Raw genomic sequence first — 26,669 nt, forward strand, 5'->3', positions numbered from 1 at the left:
TTGAAAATCACCTAATACGTTGAATTTTTTTATTATTATTCTTTTTTTGTCAATCATTTTATTTTTACTAAACAAAATCTGTTCCTTTCTTCTTTTCACTCTCTCCTCTGTTTTTATTTTGTTTCAGCTCCTTCTTTTTACTTAATTTATCATAAGGTCATTAAAATAACAATAAACATTACTTTACGATTTCTGTTGTATCCATCATGGTTAGTCGCTGTTTTGCTTGTAGGTTTCTGTTTGAAATTTTTCGAAGGTACGTACGTCTTGCATTGCCTCCTGCCGTTTGTTTTTTTAATTTGACTAAAACCTATCAATATCTCAATCGAGTAGCAAATGGGAAAAAAGTGAGATTTGTTCTAAGATCACGGAATAATGGCTATATCAGCAAATTGTGTGGTAACAACGGTGTTGCTGCTGAGTGATTGAATAGTTGTGGACAGAGAAACAAAAAAAAGATGCACTCCAGAGGCAGGTGGCAATCACAGCCGTACCACCCTGTTCGGTGTGTGTGTGTATCAACGAATCTAATTGAATTGTGTGATGAGAATGTAGGTGCGGTTTTGAATTTTGGTTATACGCGACCGTTATGAGATGAAAGCTTGTTTTCGAGGTTTGTCTTTCTACGAAACAGTGCCCTCTGTTGTGGCACCGTGAACCAACCGATTGATGCTGTTCATTTGCGTTCTGCACCGGCACGGAAAAAAAAGGAGAACTGACTTGCACTTCTTTTGGCGGATTGTATTTTTTTAAATAAACTAGTTCTAGCTTTATACACAGTTGTTTTCCTCATTTCATAACATTATGGCTAAGTGAACCGAAGTGGGGGGCCTTCTCCGTTTTTTTTTCTGGTCGCTTTCGCGAGGTCTTGAGTAATGTTCTAATTGTTAAAGTTGCTGAACATTGGAACGTGTTACGCGTGCTAGGAGGCCCCCGAGCGTCTCTACCAGCTACCAGGCTGGAAACGATCTCTTCCATTCGACCCACTACTGACACTGGAGTGTCAATTCTCCTTTTTTAGCCCAGTGCCCGGACCCGATTGTGTGTTTACTTGCTACCGTTTTGAAGAGTAGTGTGTGGCTTATCTTAATAGTTAACTTCCCTAAAGAGAACGCACCAGGAAAAGGACTCGAAACGTCGGAGATTTGTTTATCAATCTGTGGTAGAACATTTATAAAGCTAGACAGGTTCGACGCGTTGCACCGTTATTTTCGTTCTTTCATTCATTGATTTAATATAAGACTACGCGCGCGGTTTCTCAATCGAGTTTCGAAGAATATCGTTACTGGTAGAAATTTAACTGTTTTGTTTGTTCACAACACCACTGCATTTAATGATTTCACTGTTTTTTTAAGCTCCACCTAATTTGGTGCTACTCCTGCGGTTTCATCCTTTTCCTTTTGGTTAAACGTCCTTTATCTGATAGAATCTATACATTGAAGGATGCCTGAACAATATCTCAGTGTGTAACAAATTTTCAGTTTTCTTCTCGTTTCTCTTCTTCTGCTTCTTCCTCAATAACGTGTTTGTCAGTAGTGTTCACAAGTTTTCGTACGTTCTAGTAGTTAAGTAAACAGAATATAAAAAAGTACATCGTTCAGTATCGTTCTCTGCGTAGGTTTACGTGTTCGTGTGTGTGAGCGTCTTACTAGTTTTACAAGGATTTAGAGCCCTTCGCTCTCCCCTTCTATTCTTCCATCTCGTGCATACTCGCAATCAGAACGCTTCCGCGTTCGATAATAAATTACAGAAAAGTGAATAACAAAAAAAAGGATTTTATTCGTCTATCGTCATACTTTTTTCGCCCAGAATACAATACCCAAAAAATGTAAACAAGCTACTAATCATACTTTCTCATATGTATGTATGTGTGTGGTAGTTAACGGGGAAAGTGGTGAAACACCTTCCCCCTTTCATCTTCTATAACAATGTGCCTTCTACTTCTACTTCTTCCTTTGGCGCTTCTGGCAAGTTAAACGCAATCTCTTGCCTCATCTGTGAGGAAAAAACGTCGTCCATCCAATTTCACGTTCGAATTTATACACATTCATAGTCTCACATCGTGTGTGTGTCCTTTTTTGCTTTTTTCGTCTCCCGAGTCTCACCATTTTTCAATTCAATTATTAAAGCATCCTACAATCGTACTATTTTATAAGCTTAAATAGATTTTTTTGTTTCTTTTTTTTCTTTTGTTTAGATAATTACAGTGAACCTTTGCGGTTTGTTTTTTTTTACTCTCTTCTGTTTCCTTATTGAAACGTAAATGATCAATGATGGGTGATGAATCTCGACGGATTCGTCTCCTTTAATGTAGATAACTTTTCTCTACCATCTGCTGTCAGACTTTGCTGGCGGTTTTTTTTTTCACTTCTTTCTTTTCCCACTAGTTATCGTTATTCTAAAGTTAAAGTGTATTATTTATTAGCGAGGAGAAGGTGGCTTCCCGAAATGGCGAATACACCTGCAGGGGCACTATCCACTCTCTTGCGCTAAACTGAAAAATTCTGGTGCTTATAAAATAATTTCATTTCCTTTTACGAGGCGGCGGCGACAACGACGACGGCAAGGGGGAAAAGGCATCACCTTTCGTGAATTACTGTACAAAAATAACACACCGCGCAGTGTATTGGCCATCGGACCGGGAAGGTTTTTCCTCTCTCTGTCTCTTACCTTTTTCCTTTTTTTTAATCAGTTTCCGTTGTCTTGCTTTTGTTGCTGATAATGAGGATGATGTTGTTGCTGCTGCTGCTGCTGCTGTTGTTGTCCACCGTCGGTCGATTTGCGCTTGAGATCCGGCGCGAAATAACGGAATCGTGATTTGTCGAAGTTGTATGACGAAGTCGTCGTTGGATTATCAGCAGCAGATGCCACCACCGGACCGCCGGTAGAGTTGCTGCTAGTCGTAATCGTTGTTGCTGGTCGCGTCGGGTGATGGTGGCCGTCCTTTGTCCACACTAGATTGGCGTACTTTGTACGAGTAGCGGCGACTGCTGCTGCCGCTGCTGAAGCGGGGGAATTGCTGATGCGTTTGAAGGCTGATTGACGGCTTCGTGTTCCTACCGGGGCGTTATACGACGAGTGGCGCGAAGTTTTCTGCGCTGCTGCTGCGCGCTGCTTTGGCCCGTTATACTCGTGGCCCTGGTTATGGGTTGAGAAAAAATTCGTTACTATCTCGATTTAAGACCATTCGATAAATTTTAAAAACACTTTTTCCGTCGCAGTAATAAAAATTAACTTTTATAAGGTAGCACACCAAAGTTACACACAACACAAGAAGTTAATCTAGCGATAATCAAGAAAATAAAGTAAATGATATGCGAACAAAAAAAAATCAAATGTGCAACAATTTCTGAGTAGGATTATTTGGTTAACAAGTGCTGTTTGGGTTTTTAATGTATTTTTTACAACATGAAAACTCAATCACATTCACCGAACAGCTGATTAGAGAACTCTGCAAACATAACGAGCGTGAACGGATTCGGATTCTCGATCGATTCTCACGACAATGCTAGTAGTAGTAGGTATGTAGTAAACGCAATACTTACGCAAATGGATTCTGGTGGGTCATGCTGCCGGCGCCAAATTGGAATGCCGGTGGGGCGGCATCAGTGACAACGGGTGCTGGCTAGGATTTTCGTACGCAACGATACACAACAGCGCGCGCCCGGCAAAGGAGGAGCGAGCGCGTAAAGCAGGTTTCGAAGAGTAGAAGAGATCATAAATGAAACAAAAGAAAAACACGAAATCGAATTTGCATTGTTTAGTCTCTAGCGGTTTCCACTTTTTTCTGTGTGCTTATTGTTGGAAAGAATATAATCAAACATGTTTGCAGCAGGTTCTACGCTAGTACAGAACAATTGTGTGAAACCGAACCTTCAACAAAAATAAAAAAAGAGGTAAAACAGAGAGCACAGGAATGAGCAAGCGTTTGGGGAGGATGTGAGCAATGGGGCTATGTAGATAGCAGATGAGGAAGCGATCTTGTGTTTGTACTGCGAAAAAAAGGGATGCGCAAACGATGGATGAAATCAGCGAAGCAAACAAAAACGGTGCCGAATTGTTTATGCAAGTGTTCTGGCGGTCGGTTTGATGCAATGGTATGTAAAATGTGTAAACTGGCAGCAATTCAAAACAAAACTGTCGAATATGGGTGAGTATTGAGTTTAAAAAAGTGCGATATAAATGTGCGATTTTTAACGTTGTGAACGTGCGGCGGACGTGAACGTTATCGATTTGGGAAAACAAGTTAAGAACCGTTTACCTATTTTTTTTTTACAAACAACCCAAAAGACCCTCATTATTAAGAGCTTTTATTAAAAAAGTTAACAAACCTAAATGTTGTAGAAGAATCCCGTACCAAAGCATTTAAAGTGTTTTTCCCAAACATACAAACAATGCTCAGAACTCCGATAAAACTATCATAAGTATTGCTAGTTTCAAGGTTACCTTCTTCTAGCAAAATTTCGTCGTCATAATTAACTGTCCTAAACTTTTTTTTTTACATTTTTTGTGAGAAAATATTAAAAGGAATACATTCTACAATCAAGTAATTTAAGGATCCATAAAATCACTAATATTAATTTATGTACTCGTACTCATTGATTATACAAGATTTGCAGCCCTAGGTGTTTACGAAATGGTAACGTAGGACTAAACAATATAATTGAAGTGCTAGTTACAAGATTAGAAAGTCCTGATTGCTGAAATTTTTTGCTTGTCTAGCATTTGTATGGAGTCACCCTATGCACTCGACGTCGACAGCAGCAATGTAATTTTCACCTGGGAACACACGAATGGAAGTCGAGCTCTGCTGCCCATGCCGGCATGTTTTCTTTCGAGACATCAGTCTCATTCTAACAGTAGATCGTTGAATTGTCTGATAAAGGAAACTGTTACGAATTTCTCGAAAAAGTTCCACCTTCGAGACATCAAAAGATTCGGTCATTTTTTGCCACTGATATAGAGAATGTTTTTTTCTCCGTGTAGCTTCAGTTTGTTTACATCGCCGTTACTCAGCTCTGTAGATTTGATTCATTATATCATTACACCGATTGTTATTTTACGGCTCATTTCATGCTCCAATGAAGTATCCGAGTGCCGGCTATTTGAAATCAGTGCAGTTTACTGTGTAAAATTAGTCTATTGTGATTATTTAGTGTTGTAAAAATAAGTTGCATTATAGTAAAACTCACCGATTCTCGCTACAACTCTCCGAAGGATTTAAGCTTTGAATTTAATAAATCGCGCAGCAGAATCCAACTCTATTTAGAGCAAGTTCATTGGCTATCATTGCTTGGTTCTTTTTTTGCGAATTGTTTTAGTATGTCTTTCGCTTGTGATCATTGTGCTAAACCGGTGAGAGGCGAAGAAGAATCCATTACATGCATGGCTTTTTGCGATGATCCATTTAAAATGCACTACCACGAAGCTAAACTAGGCATTTTTGAATATTATCCATGCTTGCCCGAATATGTTTTGGATGTGCAATGAAAGCGCTGAACTGATGAAATGTGCTCAATTCAAATCTGCAATCTCTTCGTTTGGTTGTGCGATTAACTCTATAATAGAGCTAGAGGAAATCGCACAAGCTGAGCTTAAGTACGATTAACCAAACAAGGTCAGCAAATTGTTCAGCTATCGAAACGAACCGCATTGTTTCCCACAAACTTCGTATCTGGAGATCGCCTCAGAAACGGCATCATGATGAAAGTTCACCTGTTAATAAACCACTCATCGGAGGTACCAGAGTGGCAAATGATGGTCATGTTTCGACTGAGATTCTGACCGTTCTGGAGCCCGCTGAGCTCGTTTGGTTGTATCTCTCACGTTTTCATCCCAGTGTCAAGCCGGAATCAATTGGAAAAATCGGTAAAAAATAGTGTGAAATGTCCTGAACCTGTAAAAGTTGTATCGCTGGTGAAAAAGGAGCAGATACTAGCAGATTGAGCTTCATCTCTTACAAAACTGGGATGAATCCAACCTTCAGGACATCGCACTGTGCTCTGATATCTGGCCGAAAGGAATATTGTTCCGTGAGTTTGAAGACGACTCAAAAAACGTTTGGATACCTCGCATAAATACACCGTCCAGTAATGTGTAGCCAGTTCTGGGGTCCCAAAATTCTGTCAACCATCTTATCCGGAATTTGTCAATATCCCCAGAACGCACTGCCTGTCGCAACATGAGAAACCCCGACCCGCTCGATCCAGTCGCGCAGTGTATAAGTCGAGGTTTTCCTGCCTGCGTTCATCAGTCGTCCCGGTCCTTCGTGCGGAAGTGGGGAACGAAGCTTCCAAAATGTTTTTCACGGCAAATACAGTTTTATATCTCCCAGATGGTCTCGAGGTACGATGCTGGCCTAACAAGCCAGTCGTCGTAGGTTCGAGTCTCGGCTCGGGACAGACTGTTAGTGTCAGTAGGATCGTAGCGCTAACCCCGCAATTGTCCTGTACACTAAACAGTCGGCTGCGAAGTCTGTGTATAAAACAATCAGAAAATCATGTTCCGAATCGGAATGTAGCACCAAGGCTCTGCTATACAGTTTTGTAACATTGGTTCCCACCGTTTCCATAGCTGTTTCCAAACGCCAGAATAGCTGTGTAAACCCGCTACAATAAGCAACACCATTGAACAGCCCTTGATGAAAAAATCTTCCTGCCAACTCGCAACATTAGTTTGGGGTGCACTCTATCTCCCTCCCGATCGCAGTTCGGATGTTACTGTTGAAAACCATATCGGCTCTGTCATTTCGCGCTTGAACCACAAACAGAGGAGTGATAGTACGCCTTCTATTGATTTGCTTCATTTTCGTATATCTGTTGCCTGCTCCGCTCGTTTAGATGGGTTTAGTCTGCGCAACCTGACTCGAGTGAATCACGCTACTAACGGCCACGACCGTCAACTAGATCTGGTACTAGTGAACGACGCCAGCTCACACGAGCTTATTGAAGCTAGTGAGTCTTTACTTTCGCTTGACGTGAATTACCCAGCATTAGATATAACGATGATTGTGACTCCCTCCGTGCAATTTGAAGATATAAGTGACGTTCCAAGTCTTTCGTAAAGCGTTAAATAACTTGAATAAACAAGTCGTCACGTGATCGCTGCCATAGATAAACTGAAATCATCCTTCGCTGATGGAATTCCGTCGTGCATTCTGAAACGATTTGCCTCTGTCCTTATTCAAACGATGTGCCTGTTGTTCAATTTATCTCTTCGGCAAAGCGATTTTTTCCTTCAATTGGAAATTTTCCACTATATTTAAACATTATGTGCACAAGAAAGGCGATATACGTGATGTGCAAAACTATACTGCCGTAATCTCGCAGACTGACATAAGCGTCATTTTTTCAAATATGGGGTTTTTATGCCAATTTGTTCGTTATTCGAAGACCCATCTTTTGGTATGTGTCTTTTAGTTGTTACTTATTCGTACGTTGTATAAAATCAAACAAAATGACGTATGCACCATTTCAATACAAAAGTGACAAGTAACCCGTTCGTTTTTGGGCCGTATTGAAAAACTTATCAAATGGATGTACGTCATAATGTTATATCACGGTAGTATAGAGGCTTACATCTCTCTGTTAACGACTCCCTTTCCGCAAACTGCAAACAACGGATCAACATGGTTTTTACCCGAAACGATTGATAACAACTAACTTAATCGAGTTCTCGTTGACTTGCTCGCAAAACATGAGTAACGGTGCGCAATGGACAAAGTATACACCGATCTGTAAGCGGCGTTCGATAGAGTAGATCACTGAGTACGTTTAGCTAAACTTGGAAAACTTGGAGTTTCATCTGCTTTCGTGCAGTGGCTTGGTTCCTGTTTGATGAATCAAACATTTCCTGCGCAGTTCACGAATGCTTATGGAGTCTGTAACCTGTGCGGTTGCAATTTCAGCACTGGACACTGCAGGGATGCCGCTAACTCGGGAGCAGCTTAGAAGAAGCACCAGACATCTCCATTAGAATAGAAGAAACCACTTAAGCCTGTATCAGACTAACCGTTGCAGCGGTTAACCGCTATAGTTCCGTTTTTTTTTCGACCAATCAGAACACAGCGGTCGACCGTCGCTTGTTGTTGTTGCAAAAAATAGAATTATTTCTATATTTGCCGCTAACCGTTCCCAACGGTTGGTGAGTTTTTTGCATAAACCGCATCTACTCGTAAAGCTGAATTTGGGAGATTAAGAAAATTTCGGAAAATCGAATTTTAAAGCTGATTTATTCCGTGTTGAAAATTCGTCCGAAACAGAATGGCCGTTTTGTTTCGGAACAGAGTGGTCTATGTACATAAATCGATATAATACTATCATATAACACGTAACATGTAGCATATTACATGTGATAAGGAACCTGCCACTTGTTTTGTACATGTCACACGTGATATGTAACATGTTACACGTAATGTAACACGAAAAATGTAACGTGTAAAATATTATGTAATATGTAATATCTTGTGTTACATGTAATTTAACATGTGACATCTTACATGTGACATGCTATATGTATCATATTACATGTGACACTAGCCATTTTGTACGATTTACCGTCATTTTCTTTGTCATTTACCGAGTTTGTGTACATAGACCACTCTGTTTCGAAGCAATTCGAGGATTCTAGTTAATATATATATGAAGTCAGAGTGGTCTATGTACATTGGTGAGATAAAATCACCGATTTCGCAAAGAAACTGTTAATTTTATGTATCCCAATGTTAAACCACTTCATAACCTTTATATTAGAACATTTTGTTTGAAAGAATCCGTTGAACAGAATTTTATTCAGAGATTTTTCGAAAATTGCTTCTACTGAACAATTTGCTCGATGGCACATGGACCACTCTGGTTCGCAACGGCTCAAATATAGCATTTCTTATGTAAAATTGGCAAATAAATCGATAGGTGATATTTTCATTCTGTGCAGGGCACGGGAAAGAGTCTATATTTCCAAAAATACTCAAAAAAAAAGGGTGATAAGAGGCGAAAAAGACCATTTCCGTGCGCTGTCCAAAATGAAACCATCGCCAATCAATTTGTTGACTAATTTAACATAAGAAATACTATATTTAAGATATCCAGCCCAGCGGCTTTTAATTAGTGGAAATTTGGGTTCATTTTTGCCAGTGTGCGTTGGTTGAAATTTGACATCACCAACCAGCGTTGCCGGTGCTATCAATGTTTTGACTGGCTGTCGTGTGTGCCAAAAAGAGAAGCACACATTTTTTTTTTTGACTTGTGTCTCTAAGTGTGAATTTGTGTAGGTGTGAAGAGGCACGTTTGCCTTCGCCATGACAATGACAGCAGTCGCCAACCGTTGGGAACGGTTGGCGGCAAAAATAGAAATAATTCTATTTTTTGCAACAACAACAAGCGACGGTCGACCGCTGTGTTCTGATTGGTCGAAAAAGAACGGAACGCTAGCGGTTGACCGCTGCAACGGTTAGTCTGATACAGGCTTTACGACAACTGGAGGAAATATACCCGATAAGTTTTTGTTTATTTGTTTTGTTTGTTTTTCCCTTAAGTGTTCTAGCAAAGATCCGAAAGTCCGTTTGAGGTATCTGGCCGCCCTGTAAGGGTTTCGTCGAGCGAATATAAGTGTGTACAGGGTGACCCCCTGTTACAAGTCCCGCAAGGTAGCAACCTAGGACCGCTACTCTTCATGCTATTAATCAATGATATTTCTTTACTGCTTCCAGAAGGTTGCCGTAAATTGTACATCGATGACGTTTAACTCTTCAAAATTGCAAGAAATACTGCGAACTGCGTTGAGTTTCAGCAACTAATGGATGTTTTCAGCCAATGGTGTTCTAGAAACCTTCTTTTTGTAAGCGTTCAGAAATATATCTTCTTCTATCGGACAAGTAAGCCGACCTCATTGGAGTATACCTGGGAGGGAGATACGAATATTACACTCAAAACAGAGAACACGCACATGCGTCGTTTCCTGATAGCGTGTAACTATCTCCTTGCTGTAACGCATGCATGACTCAAACGAAGTTTTTAGTAACATCAGGAATTCGCGTTGACGGTGTTGCTGATATTTGTTTGATTTTTGCGTGCGAAAAAGAAGGAAGGAAATATTTTTGCTTTTGTCATCACGCACATTTTGACAATTACATATGAGAGCTCACATAAGTGCGAACAGCCTTCAAAATCTTTTTCAACGCGAATAATGTGCAAATTTTACAGACTTATTTTTCGAGTCTGTGTTTTTTTCAATTTGCCGTTGTATAAAAGTTTTTTCAGAGTTTTGAGTTCGACCGTAGTGAAGTATGTTCGAAATTGTAACCAAAGCCTTAAATCCAGAGAAGCGCAAGTTTAATAATCGAAGTACGCTAGCATGATTATTACTTAAAGCTTATGAAATTTATTATTTTACGTTAAAACAAACCAAAATATTTTGTGAAATGACAATGAATACAAAAACTGTTTGCGATGAATATTTCGAGCAACTGAAAGGTATTAGTTATAACAATACTCATCGCAAAAAAATTCTTTTTTTTTCCTTGGTTCAAATTGACAGTCGATGACAGCTCATTCTGGTTCATTTTGACACTTACACAGTTTCGTATCCGTTTCTCCCTCCCAGGACTATACTATGTCGGATCAGCCTCTATCTAAAGTGATACAAATCCCAGATCTGGGAGATATCTTGGATACTGCGCTATCTTTAAAACTGCTCTACAACGAGATCATCGCTAAAGCTTGTCGACCACTCGTATTCATGGTTAAGATAGGCAACGGGTTCCACAATCCGTTCTGCCTTAGATCGCTGTACCACTCTTTAGTACAATCCATCTTAGCATTCTGTTCCGTCGTATGGTGTCCATTCTACAACTCCTGGATAACTAGAATTAAATCCGTGCAACGGAAATTTGTACGATATGGTCTGAAATTCATCCCCTGGCGCGACCACATCGGCCAGCCTACGCTGAATGCTATTTGCTCTTAGGAATGCAAACCCTGGAACAAAGACGTTTGAGGCTCAAGCCTCAGGTAAGGTGCTTCTTCGTGTAGAGCTACATAGCCGCAAGGTTACAGAGTCCGCTTTTACAAGCGGGTGGTGATAGGTTCGAACCTTAGTAGAACCAAGTCATTCGTTGGCAAAGGTACTTTTATATATGGGTTTATTCTCTCCCGACTTGATAACCATCGGTCTAAATCTTCGATAATATCATAGACTATAGCACGTTATACGCTGTTAGAGTGATAGCTTGCAGGAGGATGTGATAAGGTCGATAAGAAAGTAGGTTACTAAGTCTGAAGGAGAAGACAAAAGCTCTATAACACGGAGCGAGAGCAGGTTACTTCTCAATAAGCAATACACTAAAGTCGCTTTTTACGCGGGGAATACGTGCCGCGTAAAAAACCGCATAAATTCCGGAATCCGCGTAAAAAACTGCGTTAATTCTGCAATTCGAGTTAAAAGAAACCAAAATCCGCGCGAAAAAATACCGCGTAAATTCCGGAATCCGCGTAAAAAAAACGCGTGAATTCCGGAATCCGCGTAAAAAAACGGGTAAGTTCCGGAATCCGCGTAAAAAGCGACCTTAGTGTACTGCAAAAAGATAAAAAAAAAAAAAATTTGCGAACAGTATTAACTTCCGGACAATGCCAGAAAAGATATAAAAAAAACTACTGGTCGCAGTGGGGTCCATATAAAACATGTGCTTCTGGGTGGAATCGATGCCCTGGAAAAATCTAGATCAGCTGGGCATATATGCCCCCGATCCCCCAGAAATTGCCCAGGTCCCTGTTAAGTCTGCCCCAACGCAATGTCAGTTCGACCGGATACGCTTCATGTCGGCCAGCTTCAATACGATTGCAGATTCGTTTGACTTCAATTTCAATGTTACTGGAACAGCTTTTCAAAATAGACTTCGTGTTCGTAGATAAAGCTCTGTGATCGTTCGTTGACTTGGAGTAAGTTTTAAGTTATTCAGATCATGTCAGATGAAATATTAATAAATTATACAAATTATATACTGTACACGCGGAGAAAATGATGACCCCTAGGAATCAAATCTGTTGCTATATTGTTTTTTCAAAAAAAAATCTACTAAAACCTAATCTATAGAAACCCCGGCAAGAAACCATTCTCTTTACCGATGTTTCTCTCCGTCCTTTTCTAGCTTTTTAATTCTTTGATTTGTCACCATTGCTACTCTTTTTTTTGCCTACTTATTTCGCACTCATGCAGCTGTCGTTGTATCTCCCACGAAAAACAAGGTGTCTAATATCAGCACTTTATTTCGGCGAAGGAATGTCACCTGGTTCTAGGCAAAAGAATACTGCATAATTGAGCTAGATTTTTCTTAAACGGCCAATCGTTTTCATCGAAAAGGATCTTTATCTCTAAAGTCACCCTAATACCCCCCTCATAATTGATTCCTCATAATTGATCCCTCATAATTGATTCCTCAACTTGAGGACCTCAAGATTAACCCTCTAGTACCCAGTGCCGCCTTTGGACGGTCTTCAGTTGAACCTCTAAAAAGCTTCAATAAGAACTTAAAAAATGTTTTTAATGCTTCATAGTAATTTTTTCGAAGTCCGTCTAAAAATTAATTTGGGCACTAGAGGGTTAACTTTCTTGAAAGGTGAATCCAGAAAGTTTATTGCTGGGAATAACTAAATCTATTTGAGAAAGACATTGAGAAAAATATGACTCCGACTCTAACTTTTAGTGATTTCTTCATTTTCTATAAGCAAATTTAATTTATGCTTCTAATAGAAAGTGTTCGAATAGACGTTTGAACTATGCAACTCTAAAAATTATTTAATTTATTTTTAAATATTGATGTTCTATTTCTATTTTTTTTTTTTCCTTCTGAAAGTTGGAACTATTTTATGAAAACGTGTTATGAACAGTTTTTTTTCAGCACTGTTTTTTGTAAAATTATGACAGAAATAGAAATTCCAACCGGCTCAACGTCAAAAGCCTATTGCAAAGGTTGTATTCAATCTATGTTACACAATCAGCATTGAAACGCAGGTTTATGAGAAAAATCATTGTCCATGAAGGAGTTGGAGATAAAACCGATCTTCTACTGTATACAACAGTTTTATTCCATGATAATCCTAAATGCTTTTTTAAAAAGGCTCTAAAATATTCACCCAACATGATTAGAAATCCCTTTGGAATAACACGAAGGCCCCGAAATTACCCAGCTAACTCCAGCGTGTCGCTTACCGACAAGCAACCTTGTCTCGAAGAACTCCCATGGCCTACATGCAATTGCTTCCTGGGTCCTTCAGCCATCAAGATGAAAATGGATATGAACATTTCAAAGCTACACACACACACGCGAGTATTTGTTAGTCAAGGGTGAGAGTGCAGTTTTAAAAATCGATTCCTTGGTTAATGGTTAGTTCCAATGCGCAAACACTAAAACAAAAGGTGGCCCGAATTGGGTGTATGCAAATGCAGCTCGTCAAGTCACGCAATGACGCAGCGATTATGCAAATATGAAATCTGATCCTGCGGTGTTAGTGGTATTATACTACAAACAGCAGCCACACGCGATCTCTAACCGGCAATCGACAACGTTCACGCTTCAACCCGCACGGTTGAAAATAATAATGATGGAAAACCAGAAAAAAAACTAAACCACAAAACAAATGACTACAAAACACTGAGCAAGAGAGCAAGATAAATTTGCTACATACTTCCGCCATTCCTCCAAGTCCTGCAGACCCAGAAAGGCCAGCACCGCCGCCAAAATTGAACACACCTCCGGGAGCGGTGGGAGCGTTGCTCTGGTTCTGGCCTCCGAAGGTAAAGGGAGCCGACTGTCGAAGTGGAGATTTTTCGAGGGGGGGTCGCGAGACAAGTAGAGTGGGATGTGGAACACAGGCCGGGTTGGAGAGAAGAAAGTGGGTAAGTTTCAATTTTTTTTTACTCTGGTTGTTGGTTTTATCATATTCTCGTGAAATGTTCTGTTAGTTCTGTCGGGAGCTAATGGGTGCGATTATGGGTGCAACAAACTTACCGATTGTCCAGCATTCGATCCGGCGGTAAAGTTGAAGTTCGGCGCCGAATGCGCCGAAAAGGAGAACGGCTTTGAGCCGTTGTCATTGTTGTTGTTATTGTTATTGTTGCTGGCGGCTCCGAACTGGAAGGGCTGTGAAAAACATGAATTGTCAAGGGACATGTAAAAACAAAGCTTTTTGAGAAATTGATTTACCGCAGCTGATTGACTATTTACAGTAGTGTTCGAGCCAAATTCGAACGGTTTCTTGGTTTGTGGTTCATCCGCTGTGGGTGCGGACGTTGTCGACGGGACACCGAATAGATTACTGGAGCCAGTCATTGCTCCGAAGCCGGTCGGAGCGGCACCGAACGTGGGGGCGGCACCGGCGGCCGATCCGCTTGGTGCACCGAAAGCCGGAACCGACGTTTGTCCGAATATGGAACCGCTGGTATTGGCGGTCGTTGACGGGGATGTTGCTCCGAAGGTGCTGGAACCGAATGTTGCCGTAGTGCTGTTGTTCGCGTTCCCGACTGCTCCGAAAGAACCGAATGTTGAGTTGTTGCTTACGCCGGTTGCTGCTGGACTACCGAAGATAGTTTTGCTAGCGGTTGCCGCACCAAAAACGGGAGCATTCGATGTTAAACTACTCTTATTCGCTCCACCGAAGCTAAATGCAGGTGATGACGTTTCGGTCGGTTTAGAAGACGCGGGAGAAGCTGCCGACGCGCCGAAACTGAATCCCGATGAAGGTGTCGCAGCGGCTGCCCCACCGAAAATAGAACTGCTCGGGGGTGTTGCAGCGGCAAACCCACCAAACGTGGTCGGCTTGTCCGAGACTGTGGTTTGAGCTCCAAAACCGGAGGTGGTTTTTGCCGCTGCATTGCTTTGGCCAAAGACGAAACTCGTAGCCGAGGTAGACGAAACCGGTGTGGCACTGCTTGTGGTGTTAGTCACAGCCGGTTTCGCAGCAGCCGCACCAAAACTAAACGTGGGAGCTACCGTTGCTGTCGTAGATGGAACTATTGTACTGCTACTGGCCGCACTCGAACCAGCCACTGGTGCACCGAAGGAAAAGCTCGGTGTAATTGATGGTCCGGGCGCTTTCTGGGCACCGCCGAAGATAGGAACATTACCCGCTGGAGCGGTAGCGGTCGCAACCGACGATTCTTTCGCAGTGGCGGTCTGCACCGGTGATTTGGGAGTGCCGAAGGAAAACATTCCACTTGCGACCGGCGCAACCGGCTTGTTGCTGCTGCTGCTATCGGATGGAGTGCCAAAACTAAATGTTGACGAAGTCGGTGGTGGTGGCGTAGAGGATGCTGCTGTTGCAGAACTGGATGATACTATCGAACTGAAAGCGGTTGACGTTGGCTTCTTCTCCGCCACAGCAGAACTAGTGATGGCGGTTGTTGCCGATGTTGACGAAATTGTTGAAACGGATGATGCCGGAATTTCTGCTGGTTTACCAAAGGTAAAACCGGTACTTTTAGGAGCTTCCGTTGACTTGAAAGCAGCTGCTGCCGGTGAGGTGCCGAAGCTGAATCCACCTGTGACCGTTGTAGAGGTAACTGTTTCGGACTTTTTCATCGTGTCAGTCGTGGTTTTTGAACCGAAAGTGAACCCTTCGGTGGAGCTACCAAAGCTGGGTACTACTTTTGTGTCTTTCTTTTCCTCCTGCTTTTTGCTACTATCTACGTCATCCGAAGAAGAGGTGACCGGTTTGGGTATGCCAAAACTAAAGCCACCTTCAGCGACCGTGACAGCCGCATTGCTTGTACCGAATATCGTTTTAGGCTTAACCTCTGTACTGCTGGCAGCTGTGCTGGATGTCGCAACAGCACCAAAGGTGAATCCTCCTGTACTGGTGCTGGCGGCACTGGTAGAGCTGACCGGAGTTCCTCCAAATGAGAAGCCTCCCGATGTTACAGATGACTTTTCGGTGCCTGTACTGCTACCAGCCGGTATTCCAAAGCTGAATTTAGCCTCCGCCGCGGCTCCAATCGTGGATTGACTACCGAAAGAGAACGAAGGAGCATCCGCTGGCGTGGAACCCGGCTTAGCCTGCTCACAGCAGGCACACTTCGAACGGGATGCTTCGTTTCGCGTCATACAAGCCGTGCATTCCCACTTGTTTGCGGATTGCTGCGCAACCAACGCCTTAAAGCCCACATCGGAACTAGAGCTGGTGACGGGCATCGAAAACATAGACTTCACCGCAGCTACTGACGGGGCCGCTCCCGGCTTCGCCATTTCACAGCAAACGCATTTCGTCTTGTCCGCATCGTTTCGAGTCATACAGGAAGAGCATTCCCATTTTGCAGATTGCTGAGCCGCTAACGCTTTGAAGCCTACGTCCGCAACGACGGGGGGAGCCGATTTACTGGGGACAAGTGGGGCGACGGCAGCTTTAGCACCCGGTTTAGGTGTTTCACAAGCGACACATTTAGTCAGCTCCGGATTGTTTCGAACCATACAAGCCTCACACTCCCATTTGTTCGAACCGGTCAGCTTGAATGCATTTCCGAAACCGGAAGCGGCCGCGAGCGGCTCACTAGAAGTCGCTTTAGCCGGTGCTACTGCTAGGGTCGGACTTTTCAGTGCGTCCAGACAACTGCCAACTTTTAGAGGTGGCTGAGTTTTGACTGCTGCTGCGGAACTTGAAACAGGAACAACTTCCGCAGTAGCTTTAGGTTTGGCCTTGTACGGATCGAACTTGATTCCGGTCAGCTTAGTTACTGCGTTGGCAGCTTTCGGACTGCCGTCTTTGCCCTTGCCAGTTTCGAGCAGTTCCGGATCGCTGAACTTAAAGTGATTCGGGACTTTCTGGCCGAACTTTCCATCGGACACGGTAGGAGCTACCGTCAACTTAGTCGGAGAGGAAAATTTATACAAATTATTATTGTTACTACTGAGGGGCGACATGCTTCCGATGGTGGTACTACTGTTGTTGTTGCTGCTGTTGTAACCACTGCTCAGGCTGTCGCGGTTGTTATTTTGTTGTGAAGAGTCTGTAGAGACAATTGAGTTAACGATAAAAAAAAACTCAACAAATGAAATAAACCCACCTTTCTTAGCGCTTGTACCGAACTGAACAGCATCGGACGTTTTACCTCCAGCCGTTCCGTTGCTGCTGTTAGCAGCCTGGCCAGGAAATTTGATGTCGAATTTAGGAACTGATTTCAAACCGGTCAGCTGCACATCCGGCAGGTTAATCTGGGCCACTGAAGAATTGTTACTTCGCTCAGCCTGCGACTCCTCCCGGACACGGTTCAACTTGTTGCGCATCTTGCTGGTGTGCTTCACGTTGTTGTTGCTGTCGTCCGCCGCATCGGTTGCCAGCTTGTACTCGGTCGGTTGATTAAGCACCGTTTTGCCGGCGGATTCCGTTGCAAGACGACGCACCGATTCGGTGTTGCTTTGCAGCCGTTTCATCTGCAGCAACTGTGAGGTGGTTGGAACTAGCAGTTCCGCGATTGGCGGTTTGTTGATGTTCGATGAGGAGCTACTGATACCGGTGGCACTGACCGGCCGACTGTAGGGGGTCCGTGGACTAGACATTCGTATGCTGCGATTTATGCTGAGATCTTCCTCGTTGAAGCGCTTGCGCGCTTGAACCAATCCGGGAACTTTGGCGGATGCCAGGGTGCTATTCAGACTAAGACTGCTACCAAGCTTGCGGGCTTCGTTCAACGGTCCGGAGCATTGATTCATGATTTCTAAGATGCGCTTCGCTGTATTCGAGAGGGCCGAAGTGTCAGACGCCAGGCTGACGTTGGAAGATGAGAAATTCGACAGCGATGATGAGGGTCGAATTTGTACAGGAACTCGAAGCGCCTTTTGGCGCGTATCACGCCGGTTTGTATACGCTGAAGCGCCCCCGTACGTTGTTCGTCCGTTGTAGAACGGAGAGTTGGCAAACAGGCTGCTGTGACTACTACCTAGTGAAGACGTGCTGCCGTAGATTGAAGCATTGAAAGTCGGTCGGCCAGAACCTTTTGCGCCTGCGTTCTTGGTCGAGAATAGACTCTTTTCCGTTTCCAAGTGAGACGAAAAGCACAGGTCACCGGTCGAACCTCCAACCCTGAACCGCTTGCTTCGGTTATTACCCATGAATCCGGACAGCCGACGACTGTCGGCGTGTTCAGTTTGACTTAGGTTCAAGTTGGATACGCTGCTGCTTTCGGAAGCACTTTCATTCAGATTACCGTTCGATAAGACGTTTTCATTCGCCTGCTCAGCCGGAATCTGGTCTGCTTCTTCCTCGACCAAATCTTCTCTGCAGGTCTGCAGCTGTCTATGCTCATAATCCTTCAGCTGATTCCCAATGGAAGCAGTCCTTTTGCTGCCAAAGATAGCTACCGGAGGTTCTGAGGTCGATCGATCCACCGCCATCGGTGGAATATTCAATCGTTTCCTTTGACTAACCTCTCGGATACTTTTCCGATGTCGTATCAGGGTGGTCAAACTCTCGTTGTGCAGCTCGTCGGTGGTAGGCATCGGATTTCCACCGCTGGTGGAGGGTTCAGCGACGACGGACCCAAAATCAAACGCCGCCGTCCGATTGCTGTACCCCAGCATGCTGGTCTTTTGTTGCAGTGAACCGGCCGCATTTTGCGGCGACGTGGAAGGCGTCGAGGAGGTAAAGATATTGCGGAGACCACTCCGCGGAAGCTGCGCACAAGCCGGAAGCGATCCGCGACGATCGATGGCGGAAATGTTGAGCCCGCTAGGGCCCGGTTGCGCACCGAAGTCGACCGTGATATCCGCTTCGGAGGTGTTCTGTAGAAACAAGAAAAAAAATTAAACTTAGATCGATGAAGTTGGTAAAAAGTTTATAACTTACGAATTCATCATCCAACCGGGTTCTTTTCCGTATCGGAGGAGCGTGGTCTTCGTCATCTTCCTCGTCTTGAGCTGGTGAATGATGCTGCTGCTGCAGCAGTGGGCTGCCTTCGCCGCCGCTGGACTGCTGATAGCGTAGCAGGTTTCCATTGCGACCGGACGTTGTTGGAGTACTGTTGCTGCCACTGGCAGTATCGGTGTCACGCGGTCGCTTACTTGCTACCGGTGAAAACCATTTCGATATGGCGTCCGGCAGAATGCTGGACACTCGGGAACGAACTTTTTTGATTATAGACTGTAATGGAGAGAGAATTTTTCAAAAGTTGTTTTCAATTAAATTCAATTTGGTTTCTTTTTTTCAAAAATATTCTAATAATGAAGCTGATGTTTTGGACATATTGTAACGAGTAATTTCACAGCCTGTTGAACAACGCAGTTGAGTGATTTTACTGTACGACAACGCTCTACTACGTGCTGAAACTGTGTTGTTTGGCTTTTGGCAAGGAAATCCGAACGCACAGATAAATGCTTAATACAATCGAGCAAAAATTACGTGAAACATGCGCTTGATTTTTAAAATTTAAGTTGTTATTTTTCTTTCTTTTCCTCAAGCCAATTCGCAGGTAAAATGTTTTTCTTTTAGAGAAATGATAACATAACCAGTACAATTTTGAAAAGGACGTCTTCCTTCAAGACATCAGTTAAAAGGATCAAAAAAGTGATTAGGACTGAGTTTCCAAACAAGTTTTACCATCAGGACATCAAATTAGTGTACGCTCATAAAGGACACAATAGTTGATCAGGATATTTGCGATTTTTTCAGTTCCACAAAATGTCACAATAGCGGAAATTTAACCCGAGAACTTTTAATGACTTTTCAAAATCTGATATGACAAATTGTATTCAAATTGTTACTCTTAAATGTTCCAATGGATGTTTGGAAATATTACTTTACAGAGGCACTTCAAATATTATTTTTAATAATTTTTTGGACGATTTTCGCCATTAGTTTGGAATTCCTACACTGAGTACTGCAACACTCAGTCCGAATATTACAGCACCCCTTAAAAGTAAAATGGGCAGATTTTATGTAACTCTAACTCGTGATTCCGATAACCTAGAAAGTTGTGCTCTTCAGCAAAGTTGTCCAGGGTATCAAGGGCTTTCAGTTGGTTCAGTTGGCAAATTTCGACTGGACACGCATTTAGTTTTGAGTAAGTTGAACTAATTTATCTCATGAGTTCAACCACTCAAAAAGTTGCGAATCACAGCAAAGTTGTTTAGGAGAACAAGGGCCCTTAGTTAGTGTACAGTTTACTATGGAATTCAGCTTTTACGTGGCGCTAGTGCGCATGCAGTTTTGAGTATTTTTTAACAAAATCCATCTCGGTAAGTCATTTACTTGGAAAGCTAAATCTTTAGGAAAGTTGTTCGGGAGGTCAGGGGCTTCCAGTTTATGGACAGCACGCGGTTAGTTTTGAGTGTTATGAAATAAATTCAACTCGAGATACAACTCAGCGATTCAAATTCCACATTTTTTTATTTTTATCTATTGAATAGAGCTCTTTTGACCACGGGTTTTTGTCTGTAGAGATACAATCAAATTCTTACAAAACTGGGTGTTGCAATTCTATGTGAAGCAATTCCAAAATGACACCTATACTGCCGTGAGATGACAAAGTGACGTAAGTGCCATTTTCTTGAAAATGAGTTTTTCATGTCAATTTGTTCTTTATTCGAAGACCTATCTTTCGGTATCTTCTTTCTCGTTGGTACTTATTCGTACGTTGCATAGAATCAAAAAAACAAAGTGACGTTGGCACACATTTCCATGCAAAAGTGACGAGAAATTCTTTCGTTTTTGGGCCGTACTGAAAAACTGATCACTTGGATCTACGTCACAATGTCATATCACGGCAGTGTAGCGAGGTTATAAGCAATCCGTAAGTAATAAATATTTGCTCATTAAAATATGAACAACATTCATAAAATGTTGCAAATCACATCGCAAATAAATACAAAAAGTTGCAATATAACATAATAACGGTCTGCCTCATTCCAACAGATTGATAAGATAAGCAAACTCTAATCATATTGCTCCAGATCAAATCACATTCAAGGCAACATTGTGCTGTGCATACTGTGCATGCATCAAACGCATCAATTGATGTTGCATCAACCGATGATCAATCGATGAAACTGGCAACCACGGTCGAGTGAACCGTCTCGGCCCTGCACTAGTGTGCGTCGCAGTCTTCGTTTGCTTCACATGCAGCAGCAGCTTTTTTGGAAGAAGCACACAGCAAGGAAGCGAGAGAAGAGTGCTGAATAAAAAGAAAAAAAAAGCACCCAACCACCAGCACCAGCAGCAACAGCAAGAGCAAGAAGAAAACTTCTACGGTAGCGACGGTGGCGGTAACGACGGAGGGAAGAAAATGTTGCTCAGCTCATGATGATGTTCGCTGACCATGAAGGAGGACGGCGATGAAAATGAAGGCAGCAAAAAAATCTCGAAGGATTCGCGATTATGTTCTCCACACACAATGTCACCTCGGTTCAATGTCCACTAAAATAAGCTTCGAAAACTTACACTGTTGGGATCATCGTCTAGTAGATTGCTGCTGTCATTGTGGCCACTGCTAGCAGCGCTAATGTTGAGCGCTGCTGCTGTTCCACTTGCCATAGTTGTAGCACCAGCAGCAGCCATTGATGATGGTGATTGTGACGGATGGTCCTCACTGCTTCGGTTGGCTCTGGATCTCGCTTGAAACATATTTCTCGGGAACGGGGATAAATTTTGTTTTACTATCTCGGAGTGGATTAGAATTACGCACCCGGGGGCTAACACTTCTTCACTGCCATTTTGCTTGGCACACTAAGATCGAATATTCGCCTTTCCCAATTCCTCCAAAACACACACTCGAATCGCGCGGCCACACGCGAATTCGATTTTGCTCTCTCGCTTCGCTTGGTAACGCGATTTGGGCTTCAATCTGGAAGTGCCTCCCCGAAACGCTGTTGATTACAATCCAACAAACTATTGTCGCACTAAATGCTGCCAATTTCCGTACGTTTTTCGTCGTTTTTCCTGCTACAGAAGAGTTTTTTCTGAGACAAGTTTTCTTTTGCACACACGCACACGCGACCGCACAGACGACGAACGAAACGACGGAGAAGGTAAATTTCGCCCGCAGGTTCTGGTTTCGCTCGAGAAGTACGACCGACTGTCAAAAGTGCGACGGGCGAAGTAATATGGCGGCCACGAGCTTTTCGGCACGAAAGAAAGAGAACGGGCGCTGCGATCGGTCGAACGCTTGACCGAGATGGCTAGCTGAGGTTAACAAAACGCATGCCGACAGAGGGGTACCCGATCGAAGCTGGCGGGCTTCACTTGTATGCTTGCCGGCTGTCGGTACAAAAGTGCAACACAGTTGCAAGGGCGAGCGAATTCAATGCGCGTCGGTTATTCGTGGGAGGTGGCGTCGTCCGGCGATTTGAATGGGCGGTTTAGGGGTTTACCATAGACAGACATTCATGTAATATCAAAAATTTTGTGTAAATTTTTCAACAAAAATTTATTATAAATCACTTCTACACTAGCACCTTATTGCTACAACAACATTAATTCGCATGTGCACGCGGGTGAAATCGCTGGTAGTGCTAACCTGGGAGGGAGAAATGAATACTACACTCAAAACAGAGAACACGCACATGCGTCGTTTTCGGATAGCGTGTAACTATCTTCTTGCTGTAACGCATGCATGACTCAAACGAAGGAATACTGAATGTGCAAATTACAGACTAATTTTTCGAGTCTGTGTTTTTTTCAATTTTCCGTTGTATAAAAGTTTTTTCAGAATTTTGAGTTCGACCGTGATGAAGTGTGTTCGAAATTGTAACCAAAGCTCATGAAAAGCGCAAGTTTAATAATCGAAGTACGCTGGCATGATTATTACTTAATGCTTATGAAATTTATTATTTTACGTAAAAACAAACCAAAATATTTTGTAAAACGCCAATGAATACAAAAACTGTTTGCGATGAATATTTTTTCGAGCAACGCGATACCTTTCAGTTATAACAATACTCATCGCAAAAAATGCTTTTTTTTCTTGGTTCAAATTGACAGTCAATGACAGCTCATTCTTCATTTCATTTGAGTTGATTTTGACACTCACACAGCTTCGTATCCGTTTCTCCCTCCCAGGTGCTAACTATTGACACAGAGAATAGACTATCAAGCAAACGATAAAGTGTGTAAAAACGTTCGTGTGCGCAAAAATACACCCTCCGAAATGAACTCCTCGTCATGCTGATTTCAAAAGATGTGTAAAAACTTGAAACCGTTATTTTAACGTAAGTGGTAATGCTCCCGCTACGTGACGTTCGCGTCACTGACAAACCAAGCATTGTTAAAGTATGTTTAGACTATCTGATTTTTTAATCTGATTCGAGCTGATTGCTCGAAAATATATCGAATGCAATGTTTGTTTACGTTTCACCTATTCGATATTGTGATTCGACATGCCGTTCGATTTGTCGAATGGAATAGGAACGTTTCTATTTTTCGTTCGACTCCAAGAACATAGCAACCTTTTTTTCAGTTTTTTGTTTTGGCTTTCCATAACAAACATTATTTTCATATTTTGTGTGCTGGCAAATATTGAAATGGAGAAAAGAAATCATTTGACATTCATTTGGCAGTTTTTCCTTTCGACTTGTGCAAGCAGTGTGAACACCGCTATACAAACAGGTTCGACAAAGTATGTCGAACGGTAAATCGAGCAGACTTTCGATTTCTGCAGTGCTCAAAATCAGACCGACATGTCCAATAGTCTAAATGTACCTTTATCTATAAAATATCGATATATATAGCAACATTTATGTAGTGCACCTGGGCCACCACAACACAAAGGTCGTTAGTGTTTTAACCGAAGGGCAAAACAGTTTTTATCGTGAGTTATTCTTTTTGACTTGTGACTGCATGCTTGTCATTCTCCTCAGTATGTGAAAGGAGAGGAGAAAAAATTCACCGCGCACTTCCCTTCCAGTATGTGCCTGCGTGTAGCAAATGCTTTCACCACACTGCTTCTTTCTCCACTCCAAAGTGTCTCAACCAGCTTACAGAGAGACAAACGCACTTCCAGCTCACCCCACATCTGATAGAAACAAGAGGGGTGAATCACTCTTCAAAGAAAACGCAGAAGTACACAACAGTGTCCACTGGCGAGTAGTCCGGAAGGTGAAAAAAAACCTACCGGGCAAAAATGTAGTACTCGTGTAGCTACACTGCGAAAACGAATTTCACCAGAGTAAATTCGACCGGCACGAGCGGCACAAGCAACGCAGTTTATTTTTTTGCTCCCAATCTCTATTCCTCTTCTGCCATGCTCAAGAAACCAACTGTGAAACGCACCGCAGATAGCTCTGCAGTGTAATTGATGTGCGTGATGTCCACACGTGTGAGAAAGTACACCATAGTTCATTGTCTCGCAAGAGAGAGATTTCATATTTCACCGCAGTGCTTTCAGGAAGCTCAGCAGATAAAAATCGTTAGTCGCTCTCTTCTAGCATGAGCGTTGATTTGCTCTTAAGTGTGAGAGCAGTTGTTCTCGCAGTTCAAGATGTTCTCCTGCACTCTAGAGGTTTTCTGAGGAGAAAAGACAAGCATGAATATTACTCCGAAACTTCCAGATGACTCACATTTTTTTTACCTTTGGAACAAGAAAAATATAAGCAACATTCATGTGTTTGAGATTTCGAATAAAATTGGTCAACTTGGTGGGAACAAACCATTGCCATTCATTGAAAGGTATGCACATCTATATGCTTTTTGGTGAAAATATTTTATTGTTCAAAGGCGTTTCACGATCCCAGTTGAGCCGAAAAATTCCGGTTTTATCTGTCACGGCAATATTTATTTTAAATGATAAGTTTGTTGAGAAATTTATCCAATTTCTTTAGGTTTGTTTCTCCATGTTTCGCCATGTAAATTCACCTCTCAGTATAGACCGTTCCGATAATTATAAATACACTTACGATCAACCGTCATTTTAAATAACGTGCAGTATTCAACCAAACGTTGGCTGCGTCCTGTTGTTTACATCCAAAAGAAACAGATGCTGTCTTTTTTTCTAACATTTAGTGCGAAATTTTGAAAACGCGTGGCCTTTCTCCCGAGCAAAGAAAGCGAATTGTGCACAAATGGGGCACCGTGAGTGGTCTTTCTATAAAAAAATTAGCCAGAGAAGAAGGTATAAGTGTCGGAGCAGTTCGAACCGCATTGCGGAAGTATTGTGAAGAGTGCACACTTCCTGATGCCCCAAGACGTGGTAGAAAACCCGGGCTTGTTGATCCCACAATGGACAAAAAGGTTAAGGAATACTACAAGCGGCATCCTTCAGTATCAGTACGAGATGTAGCGAGAAAGCTTGGAACCTCGGCGAGTAACGTTATGCGTGCCAAGGGAAGAATGGATCTGCAGACCCGTCGGAAGCAGAAGCAGCCAAAACGAAATCCAAAACAAGCTGAATCTCTGAAACCGAGAGCTCGGAAGCTTTATGACAAACTTCTGACCAAAAAAATGGGGTGTGTTATCATTTATGACGAAACCTACATAAAACTGGACTATAAGACTCTGCCAGAACCGCAATTTTATACATCACCGAAGGGAAAGGATGTCCCTGGACCAGTGAAAGCCATTTACACCGAAAAATTCGGCAAGAAGGCAATTGTTTGGCAGGCCATTTGTGAATGTGGGAAAATATCTCGTCCATTCATTTCGAATGACACAATGAATGGTAAAATTTACGTGAAAGAGTGTTTGCAGAAAAGGTTGTTACCCATGGTTAAGCAGCATAACAATCCTCCAATCTTTTGGCCCGATCTTGCTTCCTACCATTACTCTAAGGATGCACTAGGGTGGTATAAAACAAATAATGTCACATGTGTCCCAAAGGAGATGAATCCTCCAAACTGCCCTGAAATTCGCCCTTTTGAAACTTTTTGGGCTTTGACCAAGGCAAAGCTGAGGAAATATGTCAAACCAGCGGACAATGTTGAAAAATTTAAAAAAGATTGGCTTAAAGTGGTAAAAATGGTCTTAGAACACACTGTGCAAAAGCTTATGAGTAGTGTTAAAAGAAAAGTTAGAGAACTCGCGTATCCCACGAAAAATAATCCCAACTTGAATTGAAACTGGAAAGAAAACACTTATTATCTATTTTTCAGAATAAAATGACCCGAAAAATCCTGTATTTTTTGTTTTATTCAAGAAAGAAGATGTATTTATAATTTTCGGAACAGTCTATAAAGCATCATGTGAATGATAAGCCAAGATTTATATTGCGGTGGTAAAAAGTTTGAGGATAGATACACAGAAACACGAGAGTTACTCAGATTTTCTCTTTATTTTTTAATGTTTCCTCTAAAAAACTTGGAAAAACTCGAAAAAAACCTTTTGAACTTTTGAAGCACCCTTATGGTATCGCGCTAAAGGCTAACATCTCAACGTATGTGTATTATACAGATGTGTATTGTATTATGGGTATGTGTATTGTACAGATTTTTTGACTACGATACAGAAATGATACAGAATACAGAATTTTGATTTTTTATACAGATTTGTGCAGAATTTCTGCAATCGAAATTTTTAAAATTCGGTGTAAAACTTTGATGTTTCACAAAATGTTTGCACAGGTAGCTCTACCTCCACTTCGCAAATATTTCATCCGAACATCAGTTTTCAGTTTTTCGAATGCGTTTCCCGCATAACCGCTAAACTGGCCGATTCTGTTTTCACAAACAGTTCCGAATGGGAATTTGTACAGGTGCTAGTAGGCTT

At 42.3% G+C, this 26,669-nt stretch overlaps 1 protein-coding gene across 4 annotated transcripts; it reads right to left on the bottom strand.

The window, feature by feature from the left end:
• Window positions 1-15: 15 nt before the first annotated feature.
• Window positions 16-22,028, bottom strand: LOC129719197 (nuclear pore complex protein Nup153). 4 transcript variants are annotated; one of them, XM_055670712.1, is made up of 8 exons: window positions 21,417-22,028; window positions 18,828-19,121; window positions 17,050-18,763; window positions 14,198-16,992; window positions 14,003-14,134; window positions 13,680-13,802; window positions 2,671-3,138; window positions 16-2,398 (listed from the first exon to the last, which is right to left on the bottom strand). In XM_055670712.1, the coding sequence occupies exons 1-7, from the start codon at window positions 21,597-21,599 to the stop codon at window positions 2,689-2,691; spliced, it is 5,691 nt and encodes a 1,896-aa protein (XP_055526687.1). In that variant the 5' UTR covers window positions 21,600-22,028; the 3' UTR covers window positions 16-2,398; window positions 2,671-2,688. The 4 variants fall into 4 exon arrangements, with proteins under 4 accessions (XP_055526687.1, XP_055526686.1, XP_055526688.1 ...); XM_055670713.1 differs by lacking the exon at window positions 16-2,398 and adding an exon at window positions 3,546-3,625 and having other exon boundaries at window positions 2,704-3,138; window positions 21,417-22,027; XM_055670711.1 differs by having other exon boundaries at window positions 16-3,138; window positions 21,417-22,027.
• Between the last annotated feature and the right edge of the window lie 4,641 nt (window positions 22,029-26,669).

Source organism: Wyeomyia smithii, chromosome 1 (genome assembly GCF_029784165.1).
Source record: "Wyeomyia smithii strain HCP4-BCI-WySm-NY-G18 chromosome 1, ASM2978416v1, whole genome shotgun sequence".
NCBI lineage: Eukaryota > Metazoa > Arthropoda > Insecta > Diptera > Culicidae > Wyeomyia > Wyeomyia smithii.

What these genes read in the sequence shown, in the direction of transcription:
- LOC129719197 (XM_055670712.1), bottom strand. Translation starts at nt 21,599, where the DNA reads ATGTTTCAAGCGAGATCCAGAGCCAACCGAAGCAGTGAGGACCATCCG. An exon ending in TAGACGATGATCCCAACAGT is followed by an intron (nt 19,122 to 21,416) that starts GTAAGTTTTCGA and finishes TCTCCATTACAG; the next exon opens with TCTATAATCAAAAAAGTTCG. An exon ending in GATCGAATGCTGGACAATCG is followed by an intron (nt 13,803 to 14,002) that starts GTAAGTTTGTTG and finishes CCACTTCGACAG; the next exon opens with TCGGCTCCCTTTACCTTCGG.